General features: G+C 37.0%; 1 protein-coding gene across 2 annotated transcripts in view; it reads left to right on the plus strand.

Moving 5' to 3' along the window:
• The first annotated feature begins 2,621 nt into the window (after positions 1 to 2,621).
• The window catches only part of grk4 (G protein-coupled receptor kinase 4), a 53,847-nt gene continuing 28,927 nt past the window's right edge, over positions 2,622 to 27,541 (plus strand). The window contains exons 1-5 of one of the 2 annotated variants that reach the window (XM_067442025.1): positions 2,622 to 3,012; positions 17,152 to 17,247; positions 25,774 to 25,886; positions 26,113 to 26,190; positions 26,356 to 26,456. In XM_067442025.1, the coding sequence (XP_067298126.1) occupies positions 2,961 to 3,012; positions 17,152 to 17,247; positions 25,774 to 25,886; positions 26,113 to 26,190; positions 26,356 to 26,456 (440 nt within the window). In that variant the 5' untranslated portion in view covers positions 2,622 to 2,960. The remainder of the gene's footprint in view (positions 3,013 to 17,151; positions 17,248 to 25,773; positions 25,887 to 26,112; positions 26,191 to 26,355; positions 26,457 to 27,541) is intronic. The other variant, XM_067442024.1, reaches the window with a different exon arrangement.

Genomic DNA, 27,541 nt, shown 5'->3' on the forward strand with positions numbered 1-27,541 from the left:
CGCGTTGGCATCATGTTTTTTGACATATGAGGACCCAAATGTGTATAATGAAATGGGTATTACATAGGTATACAAGGAGAGGGTAAAATATGAGGACATTGGCCATGTCCCCACTTTTCAAAATGCTTATAAATCATACAGGATGAATTTTTTTTAGAAAGTAAAAATGCAGAATGTTTCCTGTGATGGGTAGGTTTAGGGGCAGGGGCAGTGTAGGGGGATAGAAAATACGGTTTGTACAGTATAAAAACCATTACGCCTGTGGAATGTCCCTATATGTCACAAAAACAAACGTGTGTGTGTTCACGCTTATATTAACAGATTGTGCGGGCCATATACATAAATAATATTCCAATCAATCGCGAGTGGATGAGAAATAAATCATTGTGTTTGTTTGTTATAAGACTTTTACGAGCCCTGTGAGAGAATCCCGGTTGCCGCTTTCAAATCAGTCCCTCCCTCATGTGAACTGAACTGAGAAGGGGAGCTGAAGCTCCTTAAATATGCAAATCTTATCCAATCCTAGCTGTGGGGCTAGCGTTAAGAAGACAGCTTCAAAACCAGTGTAGAAAATAGACTATTACTTATTGTGCTTAACCACACGAACATTGACCTCAGACAACAGTATAATTTTTTTAAAAGCCAGTTCATGACACCTTCAAAGAGCTTGAGTTTGAAGAGCTTTGCCTTCTACAATATACCATGCTGTAAAAGTGCAAAGATAGGTTCCCTTGGGGGTCTATTGAGTATTGGTTATTATGGAAGCTTATTTAGAGACAGTGTCTTAGCCAGTTAATTAATATATCAGACAGCTGAGTGCGCGGTCTAGACAGGCTGTATCTGTGTGTCCTTGTGTAAGAGTGAAGCAGGCTGAAATATCCCCAAGGGCAGTGGATAACCAAGGCCTTGCGACCACCTCACTGTTCTGCATTAAGGTCATCCTAATCACCTCCATGAGTCAGCAAATCACAGCCGTTATCAGATCTCACCCTAAAATCCCTTAAAGATCATGTCAATCATTAAATAAAACTCATGAGCTATAGTTAAAGTTCACAATGCTGATCTATTTAAATGTACAGTGCAGATTTTGTGTTTTTAAGTGCTTTTTTAATAACTCGCTCAACTTCAAAATTTTGATATTGAGCAATTAGGTGCAAAATATGTATAACAGATATGTGAATCATATCCTCTGCAAATAATGAAATACTTTTCACATGATAATGAAAATGAACTGCCCTCAGAGACATTTTCATAGATTGTTTGAAATTCAAATTACAAACATTTGTTTATGATTCAAAATCAAATTCAAAAAACTTTATTATCTATCAACTAGTGATAGAAATGTGTCTGGTTAAAAATATTTACATATACAATACAAGTTACACACATCACAAAAACAAAAAAAATAGTACAAAAAACGTATAGGCCTACCACTGCCAAAACTCTTTTGAGGAGCTCTATAGCAGAAAACCAGAAGGTAGTATTTGGAAAAATGTAGAGGATGAGCGGGGTCAGTAGTAAACTGCTTGATTTTAATTTTTTAAATTTGTAATTAGATTACTGTAATAATTATTATATCTAAACAAAATTGCACTTATTAGTATTACCAATTATTTTCTAAAGCCCATTTTAACCTCGAGTTGACCAAAACAAGGATAGACATGAAACTGAAAATTCTTCAAAATAATTCAAAACAAAATTGCATTCTTTAAATGACCAAAGTTTTTAAAGGGAGAAGGGAACATTAAAAACATTATCATTAGACATTACATTTTTGTGTTAAATACACTAAAATTACATTACATTTTGGTGTTAATGCAATTAATCAGAAGTAGACTAACTTAAATTACAGGGAAATAATCTTTAGTTTTTTTTAAGAAGAAGGGAAAAGTATATATATATATATATATATATATATATATATATATATATATATATATATATATATATATATATATATATATATATTAAAAACTAATTAGTCATTCATTACACTCAACACTGATTATTATTTCCTTTAGAACTTGCTGTAATGATGATTTACATGTTGCACATCGTTTGCTGAGGCCCCCTAGTGGACATATTTCCCTTTATTGAAGAATTAAAGTTTTTTTACCTTAAAAATATACCATAGTATAGGCTGCGTAACATTGAATGAAACAAATAGCCTAATATATAAAGATCGTTACTCATTAGTGACTATTCGATTCTTTCATAGATTATTGTAAAGCATGTTACACTTTAGTGTAGCAATTAAATAGTAGAACATAATTATTTTTAATATCATCAGTAAAAATCCATAGTTGCCCAGTTTCCAAACAAATATTTAAATAAATAAAAATCTGTCAAATACTTAAATAAAAATCTGTAGGCCTAGTTATCTGGAAGTGTCAGTACTGCGATTATGAACTTTTTAATCATTATAAATAATTTCCTGGGTAAATGTAGTGGACAATAAACCTGAGTAGCCTATGTGAGTGGGAAACCTAAACGTAATATTTTATGTAGCCTATAGCATAGGCTCGACTTCGCAAATATTATAAATGCTGACAATCAGATAGAGAGCGAGACTCCGGGTTGCATTCTGGTTGTAAGATGATCCCTCCTCCTCCAGAGCTGACGGTGTAAGCGAGTACTCGAGACAGGAAGGACTTGCTGAGCACTGAATGCTAACAAGGAGAGAGAGAGAGAGAGAGAGAGAGAGAGAGAGAGAGAGAGAGAGAGAGAGAGAGAGAGAGAGCGTACATGTCCACGGCGAGCGGAAAGGTGGGGGGTTCAACAGCGAGATATGGAGAAATACAATTAACCTGCAATGTGCCAACGCCAAATTCACGCCGATCATAACCATCCTCACCACCGATCATCATCCTCATCCTCACCACCACCAACAGCGCGACAGTCCTCGTCTTTTTTCTCCTAAGTGAAATGTATCGGGACTGCACGGGATCTTTTTTCTGACAATGGAGATTGAGAATATCGTGGCCAACACCGTCCTGCTGAAGGCGAGGGAAGGTAAGATACGGGCAATGGCGCAATCAATTATCGCTAATGAATACCGTATTAACTTTATCATGGACGAGGGTGAATCTCCAGCGTCTTATTGAATCTAACTACATTCGCCACATCTGTATACAGTCTTGAATGAGCGCTCTCTCTTAAATAGCATCTCATTTAGTATGCTAGTACGCACTTCCTATGCTCAGTCTCCTCTGTCAGACCCCTAATGGAGGTAACTATGTATTTTTCCCTGGATTCATAACGCAGAGACCGCAGTGTACACCCATCCCTGTCTCTTCACCTGAGAGGGAGGTTGAACTGCAGTTGTAGGCCGCAAGGTTGCCCCTCTATCTGCGCACACAATGAGTACACTGTGATATGAGTGAGGTCGGCTTGCTCCTAGCGTGACCTGGTCTTATCGGTGATGAATTGGGTATTACTGGACGTCTCGATTCTGATTGGTCAAGCGCATCATTGAGCGGTCAAATGTGTGTTTTTTTAATAAATAATCACTGGCAAACTGAGTGGCTGCGTCCAAAATCGCATACTCTAGGGAGTACGTACTTATTTTGAGTAAGTAATAAAATAAAAGTGTTCTATCGCTAGGCTACTGTAGTATGAATAAAATTTGGTCGACTATTCGCCATATCCAGTGTCAGGTGTCACTTCAGTAGCCTTGTTTCCATTACAGATTTGCGGAAAAAAAATTGTGATATTTTCTAAATGCCGATAACAACTATTGCGAAACACACCGTTTTCATGAATCGTATTATGTGACTAAACCGTAATTTTTTCTCTCGCAATGTCATTCCAAAATTTACGGCAAAGGAAGTTGGTAGGTTTACATATATCCCAGTAATTGCACTAGCCATTATTTTTAATCAACGGAGACATAGGCGTGTTATCCAAAATATTAAAGTGTTATACCGCGTTCCAGGCAACCCGTAACCCGTATTTTTCCAACCTTCTACCCGTTAAAAATGCACTGAAACCGTCAAACCCATCAAGTTCCCACCCGTGAAATCGATGTACTGCCAGTTACAAGCTCTGACGTCACATAGCCCGCGAAACAACAATGGCAGCCTCTATGGATGCTGTTTATGGAAGTCGCACATGGTATTTAATTTTTTTTAAAACATTTTTTTATTTATTTAATAGGGACAGTGTGTGTTAATGAACAGACATGATTATATATGAATGAAAACGCTCCGGATTGTAGCTAAAGGCAAATTTCCATCCGTTGTCCCTGGGGCTGGGGTCACAGAGGATCACTACATCATCAAACATTATTGCACATACTCAAACTGCACGCATTCATAAACATAGTCACATTGCACAATTCACAATATTACACAATCCACTTGTTACATTACACTCATAAGTTATTATTATAGTACAAATCCTAATTATTGCACAATCACAATAATGCATAGTCAGATCAACCACAATTCTAATAATATACAATTTACACACACACACACACACACACACACACACACACACACACACACACACACACACACACACACACACACACACACACTAGTTATAGTGTTTAATACTAGTTAAGTATTAAAAGTAAAACAAAATTTATGAAATGTAGTTCAGTAAAAGGTATAATATTATGCTTTGGAATGTACGTAGTGAAGTAAAAGTTTTCCAAAGAACATTTGTAAAGTACATTTACTTTGAAAGTAAAAATACTTCTCATCCACCTCTGCGTTCTATTTAGACACACACACACACGCGCACGTAGTGTTTCCATGTTTTATGGGGACTTTCCATAGGCGTAATGGATTTTATACTGCACGACCCGTATTTTCTATCCGCCTACACTGCCCCTGCCCCTAAACCTACCCATCACAGGAAACATTCTGCATTTTTACTTTCTAAAAAAAACTCCTTCTGTGTGATTTATAAGATGTTTTCCACATGGGGACCAAAAAATGTCCCCACAAAGACAAGGATTTCGGATATTGCCATCTTTGTGGGGACATTTTGTCCCCATAACGTAGGGATTACCAGCCCACACACACACACACACACACACACACACACACACACACACACACACACACACACACACACACACACACACACACACACACACACACACACACACACACACACACACACACACACACACACACACACACACACACACACACACACACACACACACACACAATCAATCCATACATGCAGTTATGTCTCAATAAAAAGTTTAAATGGAAATGTAGATTACTACTATAAAAGGGTCAATTCTTCATCTGTCAATTCTTCATCTGAGCTTTAAAAGAATCGTAGAGCTTTCCCTCAGTGCTAACGGAAGACTATTCCACAGATTCCCACCGTGCGTCTGTGGGGCATTACCAGGTCACCTCTAGTAGTAGCTTGCGTGATCCTTTTTGAACTATCTTTATATTTAATAAACTCATTCAATGGTGGTGCGAGGAAGTGTACGACCTTTAGATCAGACAAGCTCTTTTAGGGTTAATCATGTTGTAAAGATCCAATAATCTACGCTTTTTCAAGATATGACAGTGATGAGTAGAAATATTTTTTTAACAATTATTTTTAAACTTATTAGATTTTCGATAGTTTTAAGTGTTGTGGGACAAGCAAGAGACCAAGTAGTTAAACAATAGTCCATATGAGAAATTATCATAGAGTAAAAGTACGTTTTAGTGGCACTCATGGTAAAATATTTCAAATATGTTGAAAATTACCATTATTGAATATACTTGTGCCAACAAATAAAGTATTTTACAAATAATGTAAAATAAAGGGTATAACAGCTTCTCTTGCCTTATGCGCCACTTTTTTCTCCTCAGTTTCTCTCAAATAAGCAAGAAGTAAGCACCTTTACCGATAGAAATGATTGTAAAAGAGCTTTGTTTACAACTAGCTACCACAATTCCTTACGCTCAGCCAGTTTGGCGTGACTTTGCCTGGACCGCTACAAAGTCCTGTGTCATGGTTTGAAGTCGTAACAAAAACCTGCCTGGAGCGCAGCATTAGTTCACCCAAAAATGAAAATTAGCCAATGATTTACTCACCCTCAAGCCATTCTGAAACAAAGTAATGGGTTTGTGTAAGTAAAATATCCACGTATTCAATTTACAGAAAAAATGCTTATGCTACGTCTGATGACCGTAAGTGATGTCAAGTGTCGTCAGATGTAGCGTAAGCATTTTGAACTACGTAAGGTGTTATAAAATTTAAAATATGGATATTTTCCTCACCCAAACACATCGCTTCGCTTCAGAAGGCCTTTATTAACCCCTCTGAGCTGTGTAGAGCAGTTATATGATGGATAGATGCACTCATGGTCTTCAAAATCAGAGCATGTTTTTATATAACTCTGACTGTGTTTGTCTGAAAGCAGAATGTCATATAAATCATGTAAATCATGGGCTAATTTTAATTTTTGGGTGAACTAATCACCACCTTGGGTGAGGAAAGTCCCTTATACTTGGGAGGGGCCCAAGTTACTGGATCTTATCTGCTTTGAGTTCTTGAATTGTGGCATTTCTTTGTTTAGAATTCAGTATTTTCGTAATTCTTTTGTCTTTGAGTTTAATAAAGAACTCGGTCTCATCTTTTGTCCAAACGTAACGCACCAACACCAGGAGACCTGTAAAATGTAAATGTGGAAAAACATTTGTTTTCATTGTATTTTTTAGAAATATTCCTTTTTCAAATTGCCTAATAAACCGCCTCATGTGAGCGTAAAATGTTTCCATTGGGCGTATTTTATAAATTACCTCAGATGACAGTATTACTTTTAAGGGTGGCATGAAATTAATCATAGATTTTTTTATAGATCTAAGGCTGTATGTCCACCAAGTTGTTTTTTTTCACGCGGCTGGCGGGCGTATTCAGTTGTTTTCAATGGTAGTGGCGCATTTTAAAATATATCTTATATCTGAGTGAAACGGCTTCTTGAACAAGTAGTAAATGTAGGACAGGTTTTGTCTTTAAGAAATTGATTGGATGGTTGCGATGTCATGTGAGTTACAGGTTGTTTCGTTCTCATGCTAGTAAACACATCATCGACATGGTAGAAGAGAAGAGAAGAGAAGTTACTGCAGGAGGGAGGGGAAGTTATTTTTATCAAAGATGACAAGGGCACATGAATTAAAAAAATGATGTGCCTCTGCTTTTAAATGCAATGCCCACTTCTAAAAATCCAATCAACAACTAAAGCATAGACTAGAGCTAAGTCCCTGCCCTAAATTTTCTTTTCTTTTTCAAGAATCCGTTACACTCAAATGTACATCACAGTATGGGAGTAATGTTCTCTCATTATTTCCATTTCATCGCAACTTTATATGGTGTGCATAAAACTTGGCTTAGGTGCTGCCCCCAAGAAAACAAAATCATCATTTGGAACTTGGAAGACACAATGTTGGTAAAAATAGAAAGCATGAGACTATGTTAGCTAACTATGACTTTAAACAAGGAACTAATAATATATATCTTAATGTTATGTCAATTTTTAGTAGCGAAAGATATGTGACTTCTGTATTGTGACTTGCATCCAAATGTATGGTTTATGGTGGAATAGCACTTAAGGAATCGGCGCGGTAAAAAGTCACACCTGAAAAATCATCTCCCCCTATTGACGGAAATGAGAGGGGGCGGGGCAGATTTGAGGGAGGATTTTTCAGACGTGACTTTTTACTGGGCCGAGAAGGTGGCGGTGTTTGGTCGCTTCTAACTTGATCTCTGTTTGGGACTTAATGAATGAGCTGGGCTTAGCTTAAGCTTACTTAAGCTAAGTACTATCAAAATGTCACCGCACGTTAGAGCTATTAAGTGCATGCACTGAGATGACAAAATTGGGAATAGATACATTAGAATTTATGCAATATTCCACCACTGTGTTAAACTTTAACACAGTGTTAACACAATTTATATTACAGTGTTTTCTGTAAAATGAGACTATTTTTATCAATTTACTCCAATGTAACGTTATGTGGGTTGGGCGCTCTTTTAAATTCAGATATGCCTAATTCTCAAAAAAATGTGCTGCAGAGCTGAATATATATGTGTGTGTGTGTGTGTGTGTGTGTGTGTGTGTGTGTGTGTGTGTGTGTGTGTGTGTATATATATATATATTAGGGCCGGGACTTTAACGCGTTAATTAAGATTAATTAATTACGGGACTTTAACGTTAATTAAGATTAATTATGCAAAAAAATTAAATAACATAATTTTAACCACACTTATTTTTGCACCGTGGAACGTTTTTTAATGAATGAGTTTCGACGAACCGATTATACTGGAACACCAACTAGCGTTCACGAGTCACGACAACAACAAACCATAGTGAACATGAACGAAGAAGCTGATGAGACCGCTTTGCTTGGCCCCGTGGATGGGAAATTTTGTTTTAAAAAGCAAAAGGATGGAAGCGTCGACAAGAGCATGGTTGTGTGCAAGCTATACAACAAGGAATTTGCGTATCACCGCAGCACATCGAGCCTCAAATATCACAAATATGCTTTTGCTACACTTAATGGCAAACATTGCGCTGGTCTGCTGGACTGAAATAAATAAACAATATTTTGTTGATTAAGCTTATGTATTCAGTCATTATTCAATGGTATACTAAAAATACATGTGGAAAATTACTTCTCACTGTTCTCAGGGCAAATATTTATATGCAATTAAACTGCGATTAATTTTGATTCATTAATTACAAAGCCTCTAATTAATTAGATTATATATATATATATATATATATATATATATATATATATATATATATATATATATATATATATATGTGTGTGTGTGTGTGTTTGTGTGTTATATAGTTGAAGTTATAATATACTCTATTATATTATATATGAACTTTAAAGCACTATTATAACAAGGTAATGTTTAAATGTTATTCAATTAAAAGTCAAATATATTTATTATATTGTCATCTTACACATGGATCTGAATTCAATTAATTAGCATCAAACAAACTATATAAACCTTATTCTCAGTGAATAAAGAATTTCTAAATGAAGAGATTGAAAAAATTATTGCACAACCACCACATAGGTGGCGATGTGCACCAAGTAGGTTATCGCCATTAAACAAAAGAAGACTTTTTCTTAGTGTCCGTTTCCATGGTGACTCGTCAATTCATCGCTCTGTTATGAATGTCTTGTGTGTTCACGGTTAAAGGCCCACTGAAATCAAAATTCAAGTTGTTTTGTTTTTAGTTTTGTCAGCCTTAAAGTTATGAATAAGCTGGTGTGTTCCAAAACAATGACAAAATTCACATTTAGGAGATATAAGCATTCAAAACTTACTGTCACTCACTTCCGTTAAAATGAATTACAGATTTTGATGACATCATCGCAGACTTCACCTTCTCATCAAATCTTCTGTCCAATCAAACGCTCTCTAGAATCTAAAGCCCGCCCCCGCATTGCTGAAGTTGTGGCTGAAATTGGTCAGTTTATAACACATTTACTAATTTCTACATGGTGAACAGCACATAGCACACTATATATTTGTTAGGAAACTATTCAGTGTAAATATGTTTTCAGCTGAGGCTCATTATCATTCATGCCCCAAAAAAATCTATAGATTAATCGGCGAAGCAATAAAATAATTGATACACTGTAAAAAAATGTTGTTTTTTGTTGGTTTAACTTAAAAAAGTAAGTAATCTGGTTGCCTTAAAGGTGAACTATGTAGTATTTTTGCAGGAAAATATCCAAAAACCACTAGGCCGGTGTTATATATTTTGTTCAGTTGAGTACCTACAATATCCCAGAAGTTTCCAACTATTTGTAAATTGTGAGAAAATTGCTATTTTAACCCTCGGTTTCGGCTTTTATTTCGCAGGAGCGCTTTACTCTTAGCAGTGTGAACAAGTGAACGCATGGAGTAACGTCATAATATTGTTTTGAACACACTTAAATGTGTCTAATATGATAAACAGAGCTACATTACCTCAAAATCATAACCGGAAGAGCGCATCTGTGCAGGCGCCCGGCGAATGTGTCCCGTCCCGTCATAATAAAAGTCCCGGTATTCGCGAGGCGGGTATTTGTTTAACAATCGCTCCAGCAGCTGTGCTCAGGTCCATAACACTCAGTCCTGCTCTGCTTTAGACTACAGTAACGTTAATAACTGCATCCATGAACGTGATTTCTGCCCGAGTCCTATTTTCCACCGGCTGTGATGAGAAGACCACATCTCCCAAGATGCTGCGCTCACACTTTGCGTCATCAAACTACGATTTGTTTTGAATAGGCGCCCTCCAGTGGACGAAAGCTGCATAGTGCACCTTTAAAATGTTGAGTTTATTGAAATTAAAAATTTGAGTTGATACAATGAAGGACACTTATTTAATAAATAGAAACTCAAAATATTATTGTATCTGAACCACATAAATAATTTTATAAATCATGAAAATTGTACTGCGTCATCAGAAATAAAACACACAAAATTACCCAATATGCTTACAAAATCTTTAAATAATCTTTTAATGAATGTTATTGAATTTAAACAATTTTTCATTGTATTAACTCTAATTTTCATTGTATTAAATTTAATTTCAATGAACTCAAAATTTTAATGTATCCAGGCAACCAGATAACTTTTTTTCTAAATACAGTGTAGAGTAATTGACTAAACGTATGTATTTTACAGAATTTAAAAAAATAATAAAACATTAAAGGATTAATGGTAGAGGTTATGGTTATTATTTATTGGTAGGTTAACCAAAGGTAGGTTAACTAGTGTAAAAATAATCTGTAGAGATTAATCGACTAATTGAAAAAAATATTCGTTAGTTACAGGCCTATGAAACATCGATAGTGTTTTTTTTTTTACAGCAAAATCATCTTTCAGATAATCTACTCAATATTTCTGTTATTTATTTGAAATGCTCAGTATTAAATCAGTGGATCCCAAGTGAATTAGGAGGCTTCAGCAAACTTCTAAGGGGGTTGCAAGATTAAAAATATCTTACTTGCTTTCGTAGCCACTTAACATGTAAACTGAAATCATATGTATCATTTTAATTTGTCCCAAGAATAACTGTTGTTGTTATTTCTGGCGAACATACTGTACAGTTCTAAAATCAGAATGTTAATTACAATTAATTAGTGTAATCACCTGACTCTCCTAGTTTCTGTTAATAAAAGGATGGAAAACAAACAGTATTGCCATCATTACCTAAGAAACTATATTAGCATACACAAGAATGGGGGCTTTATATGGTCTTGGACAATTGTGGTCTTTGAGTTAAAAAGATTGTGAACCACCACTTCTTTAAAAGGCTTTTTTTTTGTTCACATTTGCGTCAGTAGCTTTCTCTTTTCTTTGAGTGTGTTAGTTGATTAGATGTTCTTCACTACTTGTTTTGTTAGAGCAAGTAACAGGTCATGCACAGTTTTCTTAGATAGGGGGGCTCAGTGTTTTTTTTTGTCCGAGATAAGGCTATTCTTTAGGTAACTGCATTTCTGAGGTCATCTAGGCTTATTACATTAATAAAGCTTACAAATGGAAAGGTTTGATTCATCGATTTAGGCATTTAGCATTTGCTGAGATTGTTTTGAATTTAGATTATTGGATATATTTTAGGTTCATAATTTATATGAATGTACAAAGGAAAGGGTAGGTTGTGTGTATCTGGCAATGTTTTCTCTAAAGATTTTCCGCTGTTCTTAAACACCTCATTGCTGTAATCTGGCACATAAAAAGCTGAATGCATAGTGATTTGCTTTTTATTAAAAGCATGATGCTGTTTAAAATGGTTTTAGATGGAGTACAGCTGGACATGCCAACTTTCCAAAAGTATTTCATGTCAACTTCCCAAATACATTTTGAGGAATGCTGAAACAGCATACACTTTGTGTTTCTTCTAAGGTGTGTTTGTGTCGAATAATGAGGAAATAGTTGGACTTTCCATACTTAAATTTGTTGGACATAAATTTGTCTGTAGGCAAATTGATTCAGAGTGACAGAGTGTTTTTCTTGTTTTCAGTCATCTTGCTCTTCTTCCTGTTTATCTTGTTGTGCCTTTATGTAAATACAGAACATATGCTTGTCTTGCTTTACATTAACTGTTCCAAAAATGTATTAATATAGTCTTGCATGGACAGACATTTGACTTGTGGCATACTTGACCAGGATGTTTATTATTGTCTCTTTCTTGGTCTCACTTCAGCATTTACTGATATCTGACCTTGTAGATTTTAGAGTAGATTGAACAGATGTGTATCATCTGTGAGGGTTTGACCGGTCAAACAGCTCTGTGTTTGTGTGTGTGTGTGTTTCTGACATATCATGTACATAATGACATGGGTATGACATAGATATTACAAGGAGAGGGTGACTTATGAGGACATTCCGCATTTTTTAAAAGGCAAATCTCTTTGGCTCTGCCTTTAAATCATACAGGAATAAATAAATCATACAAGAGAATAAATCATACAGGATAAGGTCATTTTTGAGAAAGTAAACTGCAGTTTCCTGTGATGGGCAGGTTTAGGGGTAGGTGTAGTGTAGTGGGATAGAAAATACGATTTGCGCTGTATAAAACCCTTACGCTTATTGAATGTCCCCACAATTCACAAAAACAAACGTGTGTGTGTGTGTGTGTTTGCGCACGCATGTTATTGCATTAGTCGAGTGAGTGATGTGTTGTCAATGTATAATCACATTTTAATATAGTTAAACATTTTAATAATGATTTAATAGTAATAGTTGCTTATTTTAAATATATAGATGATTTTAATAATCACAATGCATTAACCACTACACATTTTTAATTATGTTTTTAAAAAAGAAAGGGGAAACAGTTTCTGGTCCCCATTGACCATGGCATTTTTTTTCATTCTATAGAAGTCAATAGGGACCAGCAACTTTTTGGTTACCCACATTCTTACAAATAATTATTGTGTTCAACAGAACAAAGAATATCATACAGGGTTAAAACAAATTAAAGGGTTAGGTCACCCAAAAATGAAATTTATGCCATTAATATCACCCTAATGTCGTTCCACACCCGTAAGACCTCCGTTCATCTTCGGAACACAGTTTAAGATATTTTATATTTTAGAGCATATGCATGTCTATGCCCACTTTACTGTCCATGTCAATATATTCAAATAGTCAGATAGTCATTAATGACATCAATTTCATTTTTGGGTGAACTAACCCTTAAGGGAAGGGGGGGGGGGTTTCTCACAAGTTTCGGAGAGTTTTTTTTCGAGTATGGGTCTGCTTGATGTCGACAGAGCGGAAGGTCCTTGTATGGGCCGTACGGGCTCTTCTCCCGGAAGGGTGTGCGTGCACGCGCATGATCAGAGCGAGATAAACACTGCTTATATAACGCACGCCCATAAACACTGCTCTCAGCTGCAGATCCACTCGTCCGTGAACACTTCTGTCGCTCTGCGCTCCATTTTATTGGGTGATGTCAAGCGACTTTAACGCGCCCGCATAGCTTTCCGGGAAGGCAGCGCTGCATGTGAACCGATTTGAACACAGAAATGACAGGAAGCGTCACAACATCACGCTTCAGTCGTGTCGCAAAAGTGGATCTCCACGGTCACTGCTGTCACAGGACTTCATGAAATCAACAATGTTACCAAAGAAGTGTGTTTTTGACGGAGCTGTCCCAACGATAAAGGTTCGGTCCTGTTTTGGAAGCAGGCGGTGAGTAAAACTGCTTCAAATGTCTATGTTGTTGGCTATCGTCGCGTAAGTAAACATCAGTAAACAACACGATCGTGTAACGTTACAGTTAATTTATCAATGGAGCATGCGATCTATGGTGTGTGTTTAAATACATCTGTTTAGCTGACCAATATAGGTGTCAGTTTGTTTATTGTAAAACCACCCAAACATAAACCTCGGGACGTTCACACAAAGCCTGCTTCTTCATTCAAAATAACGCGCTAGCGTTACTCCATTGTTGTTCTATATATAACGTTACACTAGTCTGACGTGCAAAACGGTTTTGCTTGGTAATGTTTAGTCGCATACAATAGTCCATAAACCGAATCGTCATCATAAACCACGAGTAAACCCACAGAAAGGTTGACAGGCCACAACAGAGACTGACGTCCTGCAGTTGCTGCTTCTCCTGTTTAATTTATTTCAGCCTCTGGATCTGATTCTGGATCATATATGCATTAGTTGAATCTGATAGCCATGGTTTATTAGAGTAACGGTTTCTTCTCAACGCTTGAGGACGTCACAGCTTTGTGCGCGCTCGTCATTCTTTAGCTCCGCCCACACGATACGCCTCCAGCCGCTCATTTTTTTTCCATAAAGACTCGGTACAGCCTATATTTCTTTTATAATATAAGTATAATAAAGTAATATAAGTATAATAAAACTAAATACTTTTCGGAGATAGTAAGGATGCAATACTACTCTATAGGTACTCAAGATTGACATGATTGTTTCACCCCCCCTTTAAAGGGTTACTTCACTGGTTTTTCATATTAAACTATGTTATTCCCTTAACTAAAACGAGTTGATACATCCCTCTCTCGTCTCAGTGCGTGCACTTAATCTCTTTGACAAGCGGTGATGATCTGATAGCATTTAGCTTAGCCCACTAAGCCCAGTTCATTCACTATGGTACCAAACAGAGATCAAGTTAGAAGTACCAAACACCTCCATCTTTTTCCCTATTTAAATACAGTTACACGAATAGTTGAACGATCAAGTATGGTGACAAAATAAAACGTGGTACTTCTCTAATCGGATTAAAAAGGAGATCTATAATGTATGGCGGATTGGCACTTCTGAGAGTACTTCGGCTCGGCGCAGTAAAAAGTCCCGGCCGAAACATCTTTCCTCACACCTCCCCCTCACTCTCTCATTTCTGTCAATAGGGAGATGCGAGGGAGGATGTTTCGGCCGGGACTTTTTACTGCTCTTTGTAAAGAACATTACACACGTATAGACTGAACGTGTAATGTGCATGACGTCACCATTTTCTAAAATTTGCATCTTTGTAACAATAACGGTATTGTTTTCAAAAACCTGCACTTTGAAACCCGATTTCAAAAGCCTGCATTTTAGGCTGCCAAAACGCTGTTATCGTGTAAATGAACAACCAACACATACGTTTTCTGTTTTTTAGTTGAAAACAGTGTGGTCTAATGTAAACTCCCCCTAAATGATCACCGTATTTTTTATTTTTGGATGAACTATCCCTTTAACACTACCTTTTAAAAACATGGCACTCATGGCGTGAGACGCATTGAAAAGCAGAGAGGCACGATGAGATACAGCGGCCAAAGAGATCTGTAAGATTGGACAGACTTGTCAGATTTGATTGCAAAATGCATTGCTGTGGATTTCATATGGAAATTAAACAAACAATAAGACCCAGAATAATCACCCTAAATGTTTTCGACCCCCCAAGGGTAATTTCAGAGGCCAGCAGTTCTCTTTGTGTGTGTGTGTGTGTGTGTGTGTGTGTGTGTGTGTGTGTGTGTGTGTGTGTGTGTGTGTGTGACTTGTAAGTCAGTCTGTAATGTGGCTGGAATTTGCAGTCACTGAAATTACAGTAAATCCTGGAGGATAAACTCTTCTCATTCCGCAGTTTGAGGAAAACTGTTTTCCTTGGTATGAGGAATGCTGTCTCTACATCTTGGCCTTAAGACAGCAAGCTTTTATTTACGCTCATTTATGCTCCTTGAGTGTTGCGCATTAAACAATTATACAAAATCAAGGTATGATTACTTCATATTATCCTCCAGGGTCAAAGTCTGTCATGATCTCTGAAAGGCAGTGTGCATTCGGGAATAATAGCATTGATTACTAGATGTATGAAAGAATATTTGTTTGAAAAAAGTGATTGGAGACTGAAAAAAGGATTTCAGGAAAACAGTTGTTGTTTTTTGACTTTGTCTGTAGACTATTATGTCTCATCTCTTATCTATGTCATCCATTTCCCCCCACTTTTTCCTAAAGATTCTTGTGTTCCTTGTGTTTCTGTCTCTTGTGGCATTGTGGCATTGCGGCATTGCTGTGACTTGGTTATTACTAGAACTCATTAATACAATGTTAAAACTAATATATATATATATATATATATATATATATATATATATATATATATATATATATATATATATATATATATATATATATATATATATATATATATATATATATATATATATATATATATATATATATATATATATATATATATATATATTAATTAATCTAATATAATTAAATAATCTAATTAATTAATATATTCTATAAAATTTTTGTTTAGGATTCTTTGATGAATAGGAAGTTCAGAACAACAGTATTTATCTTACCGTTCTAAAACTTTTGACCGGTAGTGTATAAAATGAATAATAATAATAATAATTTTAACACGTTAAAAATATTGAACAGAATTAAGGCAGCATCTGTTTTTTCTACAGCAGCCACTAATGCAGTCTGTCATTAATGTTAATCAAAGAACAAAAGTAAAAGAGAAATTGTAGCTTTAATAAGGATTAATCCATAGTTAATTTATAATGTATGCAGTTAAGACTGTAAAGTGTTTGATAGCTTTATTCAATTTCTGTGTATGGATTATATATTTAGACCATGGGTAAATATGGCATTTATTATAATGGGATTATGTGAAGATTGTTTTCAGTTCACTTAAATTAAGAGTTATTTTTAAAGCATAATAAATGTTGAAATTGATAGCATCATTAATGTTTAAAAAAAACAATTTATAGGAACATCAGTAGCAGTATTAGTATCAGTGATACTGGCCTTCATTCATAAAAATATGCCATTAAACAAGTTATTAAAATATATTCTTTAAATTGTTTCTACATTAATCTGGAGAGTAACTGTGAAATAGTAAAAATATTTAAAAAGCAGATGTTTTCTAATCTTCTAGTCTTCTTAGGGTTATAAAGTGATTTTGTTCACAATTATTATTAAATAGTTATTAAATGGTTATTAAATAGTTATATTAAGGGTGTCAAAAATAATTGTAAAAAAATTCTATTCATGCGGAATAAGTGTGCCAAAAAAGAGAGGTGTGTGTGTGTGTTTTAACCATGCATAGAGAATGACAAATATTAGTGATTTGCCAAATGGTTTTGAGTTTTGCATTGAGTTTATCATAATTGTTTCTCTCTTTATCTCTCATAGGAGGAGGAGGGAAACGGAATGGCCGAAGCAAGAAATGGAAGGAGATGCTCAAACTGCCCCATATCAGTCTGTGTGAGGAACTTAGACGTACCATTGGTAAGAAAGATGTATGAAAGAGACGAGAGCATTTAGAAGTGAGCTTTGACAAAATATGTCCCAGTTTCACGTACCCACAGCTGCATTCAGTATCATGCATTCACATGACACATACTGTCTTTTTTTGCCTTGCATGCCTTTCGGTTTAACTTGAAGAAATTAACAGAAATATATTAGGCTACTGTTAGCTACGTCTCAGTGTAATATACTACTACTACTACTAATAATAATAATCATGGCTAGATGGTTGCTTATTTTTTTACTTGAACTTTTTTATTAACAGTTTACTTTTAAACAGCATGTAGCCTTAAAATGTTTATGTATTATTTACTTGTTTATATATTTATAATATTTACGGCTTTTCATTATAAATAATAAACTCATTGGATTTAATTTAATTTTTGAATGTAATTAAATTCATATTCCCCCCCCCCAAAAGTTAAATAATAATAAATAAATAATTTTTGTAGCTGTGGTACCAAAATTGGTACAGAGAACCGTACAATTTATATGTATCTTTTAATTTTTTTTTTTAAATCTCAGTTGTTATGTAATTTTTATTATCAATTTTGGTATTGTGACATCAACCAGAGCAACGTCAAGGTGCAACTCACTGCACCTTTAAGAATATTAAATCTTATCTGCCGCGAGTTTCTCAATACAGTTCTGAGCTGTAAAAACTCAACTCTGGTCAGGCCAATCAAATCGTGTATAGAGTCGGTGGGCGGGGCTTAACATAATGACGGCAGAGTTGCGATTGGAGTAACTTGGAGTTAAGCTTTTCTCGGAAAAAAAAACAAAGAACGGCACTGAAGTCATTCGTAAAAAGGGAAGATGTGTTCAGAGTTTTGCCGACTGGATACAGCAAATGTTATCTATCAACAAGCTCCGCTTCACGTTGCTCTGGTTGGTTGTAGGATATCCAATTGCGTGCAGAGGGTGTCTGAAAGACAACCGTTTATCCCGCCCCTCGGATCGAGCCCGGTCAATGGTGAGTTCCCAGACCAAACATCTTGATGTGGGTCTGGCTTGTCAGGCTAGTGGCAAGTGTGTAAATCATTGAATAGGCATTACAAAACACAATTTTAAAAGTCAAAATACTGTTAGTTTTTTTTTTTCTGTATCATTGAACATAACATAGGCCTATCACTACCCTATACAGGCACGTTGCATAACATGGTACTTCAAGGTTGAATTGCTCTGATGGTAGGAAAATTCCTCTAAACAGAATTTAGATACGGGTCAGGGAGGATGATTAATTGCTTTCATTTAAAAAAAAAATCGTATTTCATGTTTAGTTTTTTTAATTAATTGCAGTAAATTGACAGCTCTAGTTTCAAGGTTTTAAAATACCAATGTGTTTGTATTTGTGTAAAGACAAACATTCCTAGTCGTGCATGAACCAGATGCAGTCTGGATACCCTCTGATCATGTTAGGTTTTTTGGTGGCTTAAATTAAATAATGCAAGCTACATTTTCTTGTGTTGTTTGATGTTATTTAAGCATAGCCCATCTGACAGACATAGAAACATGTATTAACATTGCAAATAGCACATTTAGGGTTTTTTAAGCTTTTTTTATTATTTAGCTTTAGATTTATCTACATCAACCTAAGAAACTTGAGTTCTATTATATTCCAAAAATAGGCATATCAGATTCATATTCAATCAATTAATTGCTTTTATTATATTAAGTTAAATAATTAGTTGCAAATGACATTGTGTCGTATTTGTCATACATAAGTAATTACTTCTCAAATTTTTTTTTTTTTTACATGTTGCAGCTAATGCACCTTAAAAGTAGTACATGTTAAAATATATATTATAATTTGGTTCCTTAAAGGTATTGGTTTATTTTGTGGTTCTCTAATACAAAGCATACTTACTAGTGTATTCCTCATTAAAAGGTTTACATGGTTTCGAATGTTTCTGTCAGTTAAACATTTATGCAGGTGTGTGTGTGTTTGCGTCCGACAGCTGTAGACCTTGGCTCACTGAGGAAGTCCCGGCTGTTTCCTCTTGGCCCAGAATGCACCAGTCCCGTAATGTTCCAGAGAGTCCTGCTGCACAAGGGCTCTGATTGAGCTCTCTGTTCATCATCACTGTGATTTAGTGTTGTGGCTGTATGCTGAGTTATGCACTTTTTGTGTGTATATAGAGGAAATATTTCATTTAAGGGGGTCATATCATGCATTTCAAACTTTTAAATTGTTTCCCTAAGGTCTACAAAAATGTTATTCAAGGGCTTTGCACCGTAATCAGTCAGAATTAGGTTCATGATTCATGATTTTCCACCCTCTCTGGCACATTCCATGAATGTGGTGAAGTTTTGTACCTGGTGACTTTATTTCTTAATTAGAGGCACAAATTCCATGCTTTATCTGAAACCTATTAGATATGTTGAGAAATGATCTAAGATAAAATGAGCATACCTTAGTATTAAAGGTATCTAATTTCACATACCAGCAGCCATATCACCCTGTAGCCCAATACTGGTTTCCCACTGAAGCTAAGCAGGGCTGAGCCTGGTCAGTACCTGGATGGGAGACCAACTGGGAAAACAAGGTTGCTGCTGGTAGAGCTGTTAGTGAGGCCAGCAGGGGCGCTCACCCTGTGGTCTCTGTGGGTCCTAACACCCCAGTATAGTGATGGGACACTATACTGACAAAGAGCACCATCCTTCGGATGAGACGTTAAACTGAGGTCCTGACTCTCTGTTGTCGTTATCCCAGGATGTCCTTCGATAAAGAGTAGGGGTGTAACCCCGGCATCCTGGCCAAATTTGCCCATCCATGATGGCCTCCTAATCATCCCCCTCTCCTGATTGGCTTCATCACTTGAACCCCTTTCACACTGCGATTCCGGCAAATACACGGATAATGCGACCCGGCATTTGTTCCCGGGCCGCTAGATATGGTCCATTCACACTGCCAGGGAAATACCGTAATATGTGCGCTTTCACACACAACGCTTAACGGTCCCGGGTCGAGTTGACACGTGACATCCTGATGTGACGTATAATGGCGAGCGATCTCAGCTTCAGCGCGGATAGTAAGGAGCTCCGTGGTCTCGACTTGTGTCCAGTTTGCACACATTTCTGCTTGTTTAATTTTAGTTTCTTTTGTATACGAACACTCTGCATTTAAAACTCAGACTAGCTCTTCTGGCACTGCAGGGTTGTATTATTGAAAAAACAAGCTCTAGGAGTCGCACGATAACTACGTACACGTTGCGGCATTAGTTTCGGCTTTTGTTCACACAGCGCTCGTCCCGGGTCGAATCCCGCAATATTACTAGGTCCCCGACCCGGGTCGAATTTGGTAATCAATCCCGGGACGTGGTTGCTTTCACACAGAAGGCGACCTGGCAATGTTCCGGGAATATTGCGGGTCCGACGTGCAGTGTGAAAGGGGGTTTGGTCTCTTCTCCACTAATCAGCTGGTGTGTGGGGGGCACTCTGGCGCAATATGGCTGCCGTCGCATCATCCAGGTGGATGCTGCACATTGGTGGTTGTTTGAGGAGATTCCCCCCTTCAATGTAAAGCACTTTGAGTGCCTTGAAAAGCTCTATATAAATCGAACTAATTATTATTATTATTACATAGATAAATGTCACATGAGGTTTCTGTTTTATCCCTTTACTGAGTCTGTGGCCCTGTTTAAACCCGCTATTAAGATGCATTTTGGTCAATCCAATCACAATTGTGCACCGCTAAATACTAGGACTGCGTATCGCAAAGAATCATGATACAGGGGTTACAATAGTATAATTGCAATACTGTAAGACAGAGGATATTTTATAATATTCCTTGTTTTTTAGGAAGAGGATCTATTTTTAGAAAAAGAACATACCACCATTTGCATAAAAACAATATATATATAGGTACTGGTCATATAATTAAATTATCATCAAAAATTTGTTTTATTTTACTAATTATATTCAAAAAGTGAAACTTGTATATTATATGAATTCATTACACACAGACTTATATATTTCAAATGTTTATTTCTTTTCATTTTAATGATTATAACTCACAACTAAGGAGAATCCCAAATTTAGTGTCTCAGTATTGAAGTGGTTCCAAACTCTAATCAGCTAATTAACTCAAAACACCTGCAAAGGCCAGTCTAATTCTGAAGGCTACACAATCATGGGGAAGACTGCTGACTTGACAGTTATCCAAAAGAACACCATTGACACCTTGAACAAGGAGGGCAAGGCACAAAAGGTCATTGCAAAAGAGGCTGACTGTTCACAGAGCTCTGTGTCCAAGCACATTAATAGAGAGGCGAAGGGAAGGAAAAGGTGTGGTAGAAAAAAGTGTACAAGCAATAGGGATAAGCGCACCCTGGAGAGGATTGTGAAACAAAACCCATTCAAAAATGTGGGGGAGGTTCACAAAGAGTGCACTGCATCTGGAGTCAGTGCTTCAAGAAAAACTACTCACAGACATATATAAGACATGGGTTTCAGCTGTCGCATCCTTGTGTCAAGCCACTCTTAAACAACAGACAGCGTCAGAAGCGTCTCGCCTGGGCTAAAGACAAAAAGGACTGGACTGCTGCTGAGTGGTCCAAAGTTATGTTCCCTGGTAAAAGTAAATTTTGCATTTTCTTTGGAAATCAGGGTCCCAGAGTCTGGAGGAAGAGAAGATAGCCACACAATCCATGTTGCTTGAGTTCAAGTGTAAAGTTTCCAGTCAGTGATGGTTTGGGGTGTCAGGTCATCTGCTGGTGTTGGTCTGATGTGTTTTCTGAGGTCCAAGGTCAACCAGTATACCAGGAAGTTTTAGAGCACTTCATGCCTCCTGCTGCTGACCAACTTTATGGAGATGCAGATTTAATTTCCCAACAGGACTTGGCACCTGCCCACACTGCCAAAGCAACCAGTACCTGTTTAAGGACCATGGTATCCCTGTTCTTAATTAGCCAGCAAACTCGCCTGAACTTTAACCCCTTAGAAAATCTAAGGGTATTGTGAAGAGGAAGATGCGATATGCCAGACCCAACAATGCAGAAGAGCTGAAGGCCACTATCAGAGCAACCTGGGCTCTCATAACACCTGAAAAGTGCCACAGACTGATCGACTCCATGACACGCCGCATTGTTGCAGTAATTCAGGCAAAAGGAGCCTCAACTACGTACTGAGTGCTGTACATGCTCATACTTTTCATTTGGCCAAGATTTCTAAAAATCCTTTCTTTGTATTGGTCTTAAAGGGTTAGTTCACCCAAAAATGAAAATTATGTCAATAATTACTTACCCTAATGTTGTTCGACACCCGTAAGACCGTTCATCTTCGGAACACAAATTAAGATATTTTTGTTGAAATCTGATGGCTCAGACAGGCCTTCATTGACACTAATGTAATTTCCTCTCTCAAGTATTTAACAACAGAGAATGCATAGTCCACCTCATGACTGCATGATGTTGTTTTATATATATATATATTTAATACTATAAATCTTCTTGCTTTAAAGCATCTGCATCTATTGGATAAAGTGCTATATAAATAAAGTGCCTTCACTGGAGCACTTGAATTACAGAGCTGGTGCAAACATATCCACATCACTATGATCGGACACTGATGTTTTCTCACTGCTGTCATTTCTGTTGTGTGTTTATTTTGTTATTGAGAGCAAACAGTGCAGTACATATTTGTATATTCTATCAAAACACCACTCTTGGGAACGCAAATGGAGTCATGATGTGAGCTCTCAGTTTCAATGTGTACTCAGTTTTTCTGAGTATTGGATTTTAGAATGGCTTATTTTGCAATCAACTATTGTCAAACTATTGTTGAGATTGTACACATAACGGGAGCTGGTAAAATTAATCTGCGCTTCTCCATGTCACAGTTTTCAGTCTAAAATATCGTTGCCATCTAGCAGTCGGGTTTGAACTGAACACAAAGTCACTGACATGAATTTTGAAAACAAATGAATAACAAATAAATAAATATTGATCCTGTGTTTCTGAGAATCGATACAGTATTGTCAAACATATCACAATATTCACATGTATTGATATGTTCATACACCCCCCTACTAAATACTGGTGTAAACAGGTCTAAAATGTTTTGAGCTTCCCTTTAATCCCTTTCAAGAATTAGACTGCCTATTCTCCGCCTGACCAAATGCGCAAATATTATGGGAAGTGTGCTAGCTAGACTGGATTTAAATTTTGTCGGCTGAAGACTTAAAAGGTTAGTTCACTCAAAAAATAAAAATGTATGTCATTAATGACTCACCCTAATGTTGTTCCACACCTGTAAGACCTCCGTTCATCTTCGGAACATCTTCGTGACTTTGGCGATCCGAACCATGAATCAATACGCTGATTCATAACCGTTCAAATCTTTATTTGAGGATTGAGAACAAAACCATAAGAGAAGACAATGCTGAATAAAGTCTTGTTTTTTGTTATTTTTGGACCAAAATGTATTTTCGATGCGTCAAGGGATTCTAATAACCAGCTGATGTCACATATGGCCTACTTTGATGATGTTTTTATTCCCTTTCTGGACATGGACAGTATAGTGTTCATACACTTGCATACGCTCTCGGACTAAATATAAAATATATTACGGGTGTGGAACGACATTAGGGCCATTAATGACATAAATTAAATTTTTGGGTGAACTAATCCTTTAAGTTTGGTTTGAAGACAAAAAGCGTACAAAGCATGATGTTCTTTAACCTTTTCTGATTTCTAACACACATTTGTGCGTATGGTACCATGGTGTTGCGGCTATCAGAGCATAATTGAATCCTGCTACTGTATGTTTTTCCATGTTTAACCATAAAGTTTACAGGGAATTATTAATAAACGTCACTGTTTCTCTTATAACCTTACTTTACTTTCCTTTGCTGTAACTAACTGTGATATAAGAATGGTCTTGCAAAATCTCACAGGTGATTGCTCCCTCGAGGACCACACAATTTTTTTATTGATGAAAACAGCCTATGTACAGTTTTCCTGGGCAGGGTTCAATGATCAGTCAAATTCAGACCTGTCTGGAAATGGTCATCAAGTTATGCTTAAGAAGTATTTGGACTGGCTGCTTTTTCATTGCGGATCCAATCAGCCCTTCAGCTCTCCCTCAGTAGTTGCTTTGATTCACCTTACGCTTCAAAGTTGCCATCTCCGCCTTGGTGTGTAGATCCCTGGCTCTACCTTGGGCCTCTAAGCCCTTATTCCACCTCGGCTCGTTGACCAGTCGGCTCTTCGCTCCCTCAGCTGCACCTGAGATCGTCGTCCTTCCAGCTTCATTGATCAGTTGTCGCTTTGGCTCTGCCATGGATTCCCAGGGCTTTGGCTGTGCCTAATCCCTTCACCCTTTCAGCTCTGTCAGGCTCCTCATTCCCTCCGACTCCTCAGTCCTTATTCACACCAGCTCTACCTCAGTCCTCCAGTACCCTGGCTCCACCTCGGCCACTCATCACTGCAGCTCCAGCTTGGCCTCCCGGTCCTCCGATGTCGCTCGGTCTCTCCAGCCATTGGGCTCCGCCTGGGTCTCTAGCTGCTCTAGGCTCTCATCTGCCACTGACACTGCGGTTTCGTCCTGTGCCCATTCTCCCATTGGCTTTTCCTCCCGCTACTTCCCCATGGGCTCTATCGCCATCTGCTCTGTAAAGGTCACATGAGGCACATGTGTAAATGTCATATGTCACAGGATATTTTCTCCCTTCACTGAGTCAATGTTTCCCTTTTTCCCCTTGGTTTCTAGAATGTACTCTTTTGTTGTCCTGTCTACTAATTGATTACTTGATTTTTTTCAAACCTGCCCCTTGTTTAGCTCTTCAGTTACTGTGTATTTATAGCCCTTAGTTTGAGTCATTCTTTGTCCGTTTTTGTCAGTGTTAAGTTAAATGGCTATTCTCCTGTGTTCTCTTCTGCTCCCGCATGATTGTGTTTTTTTTGATTGGATTATTATTAAAAGTCACTGCTGCGCTTAGATCCTGACTCAACACTCCTTTGCTGCAACCAGTTGTGAGAATAATGGTATGCTCTTTTTAAATAAAACAATGCCATAATATTCACACAATTTGTTAAAAGAGAGCAACATTCAGGTTTCATAAGTAAAAAATCTGATTCATTTTGATTATAGGGGAATTCATGTTTAATAATAATCAACTGTCCTGTAAGCTCTGATATGTTTAATCACTGGTATATGCTTAAGTTCATCTTTTCACCTTTAATTTAAACTTATTTTTAAAATAATCATGTTTAACAGTGGACCCCCTGGTGAAAAACTACATTACCCATGATTCTGCATAAACACCAATCAGCGAATCACGACATCTCTGCTCTTCTCGAGGTTGTCCTGATGGACAAAATCAAGTCCCGTCCTACATTTTATCTTGTTCAAGAAGAGTTTCACTCAGATAAACTTCACAATAAGGAAGAAGAAACTATTACATCTTCCATTTCATGCTGACTTTAAAAATTATAGATGAGAAAAATCATGTAGCAATAATAGGTTTAACCGTCTTTCTCTGTCTCTCTTTTTATTTCTTGCTCTCAGATAGGGATTACACTAGCCTTTGTGAGAAGCAACCGATCGGTCGTCAGTTGTTTCGGCAGTTCTGTGACACTCAGCCCAAATTACGGCGGTGCATAGAGTTCCAGGATTCTGTGGTATGAAATCTCTGCACAAACATATACATACTCTACACCTCTTTTTAACCTCTCTATCTTTGACTGCCTTTGACATACAAATACAACCTGTCTCTGTCAAATATGGAATTATTATTCTCTCATCTTCTCTTTAATGAAACACATATTTTGTCCACCCTTACTGACTGTCATATGTAGTTTTAGGCAAATTCATTTTAGCATTATTTGTGTGTGTGTGTTTGTTCAGGCAATGTATCAGTTGGCTGCGGATGAGAAGAGGAGAGACGTCGGTTTAAATATTTTAGACACATATTTTAATAATGGGGTAAATAATCTCACGCACATGTTCTCACACTCCTATATGCACATGTTCATTGGAAGAACTGCTGAAATAATGATTGAACTTTAAACTTCTCTTTTTTTAATGACGCCCTATCAACCCCTCTTCCTGTTTACTCTCCCTCTTTTTCATTCTGTCTTCCTCATGTAGTCGGCAGCTCATCTACCAGAGATCACTCAGGATGTGGTCGGGGAATGCAGGCAGAAACTGGAACAGACACCATGTAAAGAGCTGTTCCAGGAGTGCACCAGGTAATAACAAAGTTATAAAATAAGTCAAAGAAGTTTATTTGGCAGTCATGTACTGTAGCTGTTTTGCAGTCAAGTAACACAGATACAAAAACTATGAAGTGAAAACTCTATTATTGATTCAATAATACACAACCATTCAAAAGAAGTCTCTTATACTCGCCAAGTCTGCATTTATTTGATCAACAACTCAGTAAACTATTACATTATTTTAAATGTTTTCTACTTTAAAAGGGATATATTATGCATATTTCACTTTTTCATGGTGTATAAGCAACCCTATAATGGTAAAAATCCAAACTTCTTTTTTATATTCTCCATAAATCATAAACAGTTTCTAAAAAATGAGTCGTTTGCATTTTGTATGCATTGTGACGTCACAACGTATTCTAATGGATTCTGCCCTGTTAGTTTAGATCCTCCCCTCAGTGAGCCGTGCACAGTCCGCCATGTTCCCTTTCAATATCGGTCTCTCAACTTCATGATGACTCTATGGGGAAACATAGAAAACTGAAGACTGATTGGCATAACGGTCCAATGTCCAATTGCGTTCAAGCACACATCTTGTATGAACGCACAGTATGTAACGCGGCGCCTGGCACCGTTTTCTCAGAATGTTTCTCCTTCATACAATAATATGACATCGATCATCATTTTTGCCATGGAGTCATCGACCGAAAACTGGATTTTAGTCAAAATGTAACAGACCTTGCCCACAACTGGTGACGGAATCTAGCCTGTTATTTAAGACCCTCGTGAGTTAGCTGGACGCAGACCGTCATGTTTAACTCCTCCACTAGAAACACAAGAATGTCACAGCTACATGATAAACAATCGAAACATTTTATGTTGGCTGTATCATTGAACACAGAATGCGTTTTTCCATTCCGCTACGCTACTTTTACCTTGTGTTTGTACACACTAGACGGACGTGCACTCGTGTCTCGCATCTTTACAACATCTCACACAGAAAACAGTGTTATAAAAATGCAGCACTCAAGTTAAAATAAGTTTAATATTTAAAAAGCATGTCCGCTGCGCTGCCCATGTCTCGCGTTTCTGGCATGTTTACATAGAAAATAATGGAG

Source organism: Pseudorasbora parva, chromosome 4, assembly GCF_024679245.1.
Source record: "Pseudorasbora parva isolate DD20220531a chromosome 4, ASM2467924v1, whole genome shotgun sequence".
Lineage (NCBI taxonomy): Eukaryota > Metazoa > Chordata > Actinopteri > Cypriniformes > Gobionidae > Pseudorasbora > Pseudorasbora parva.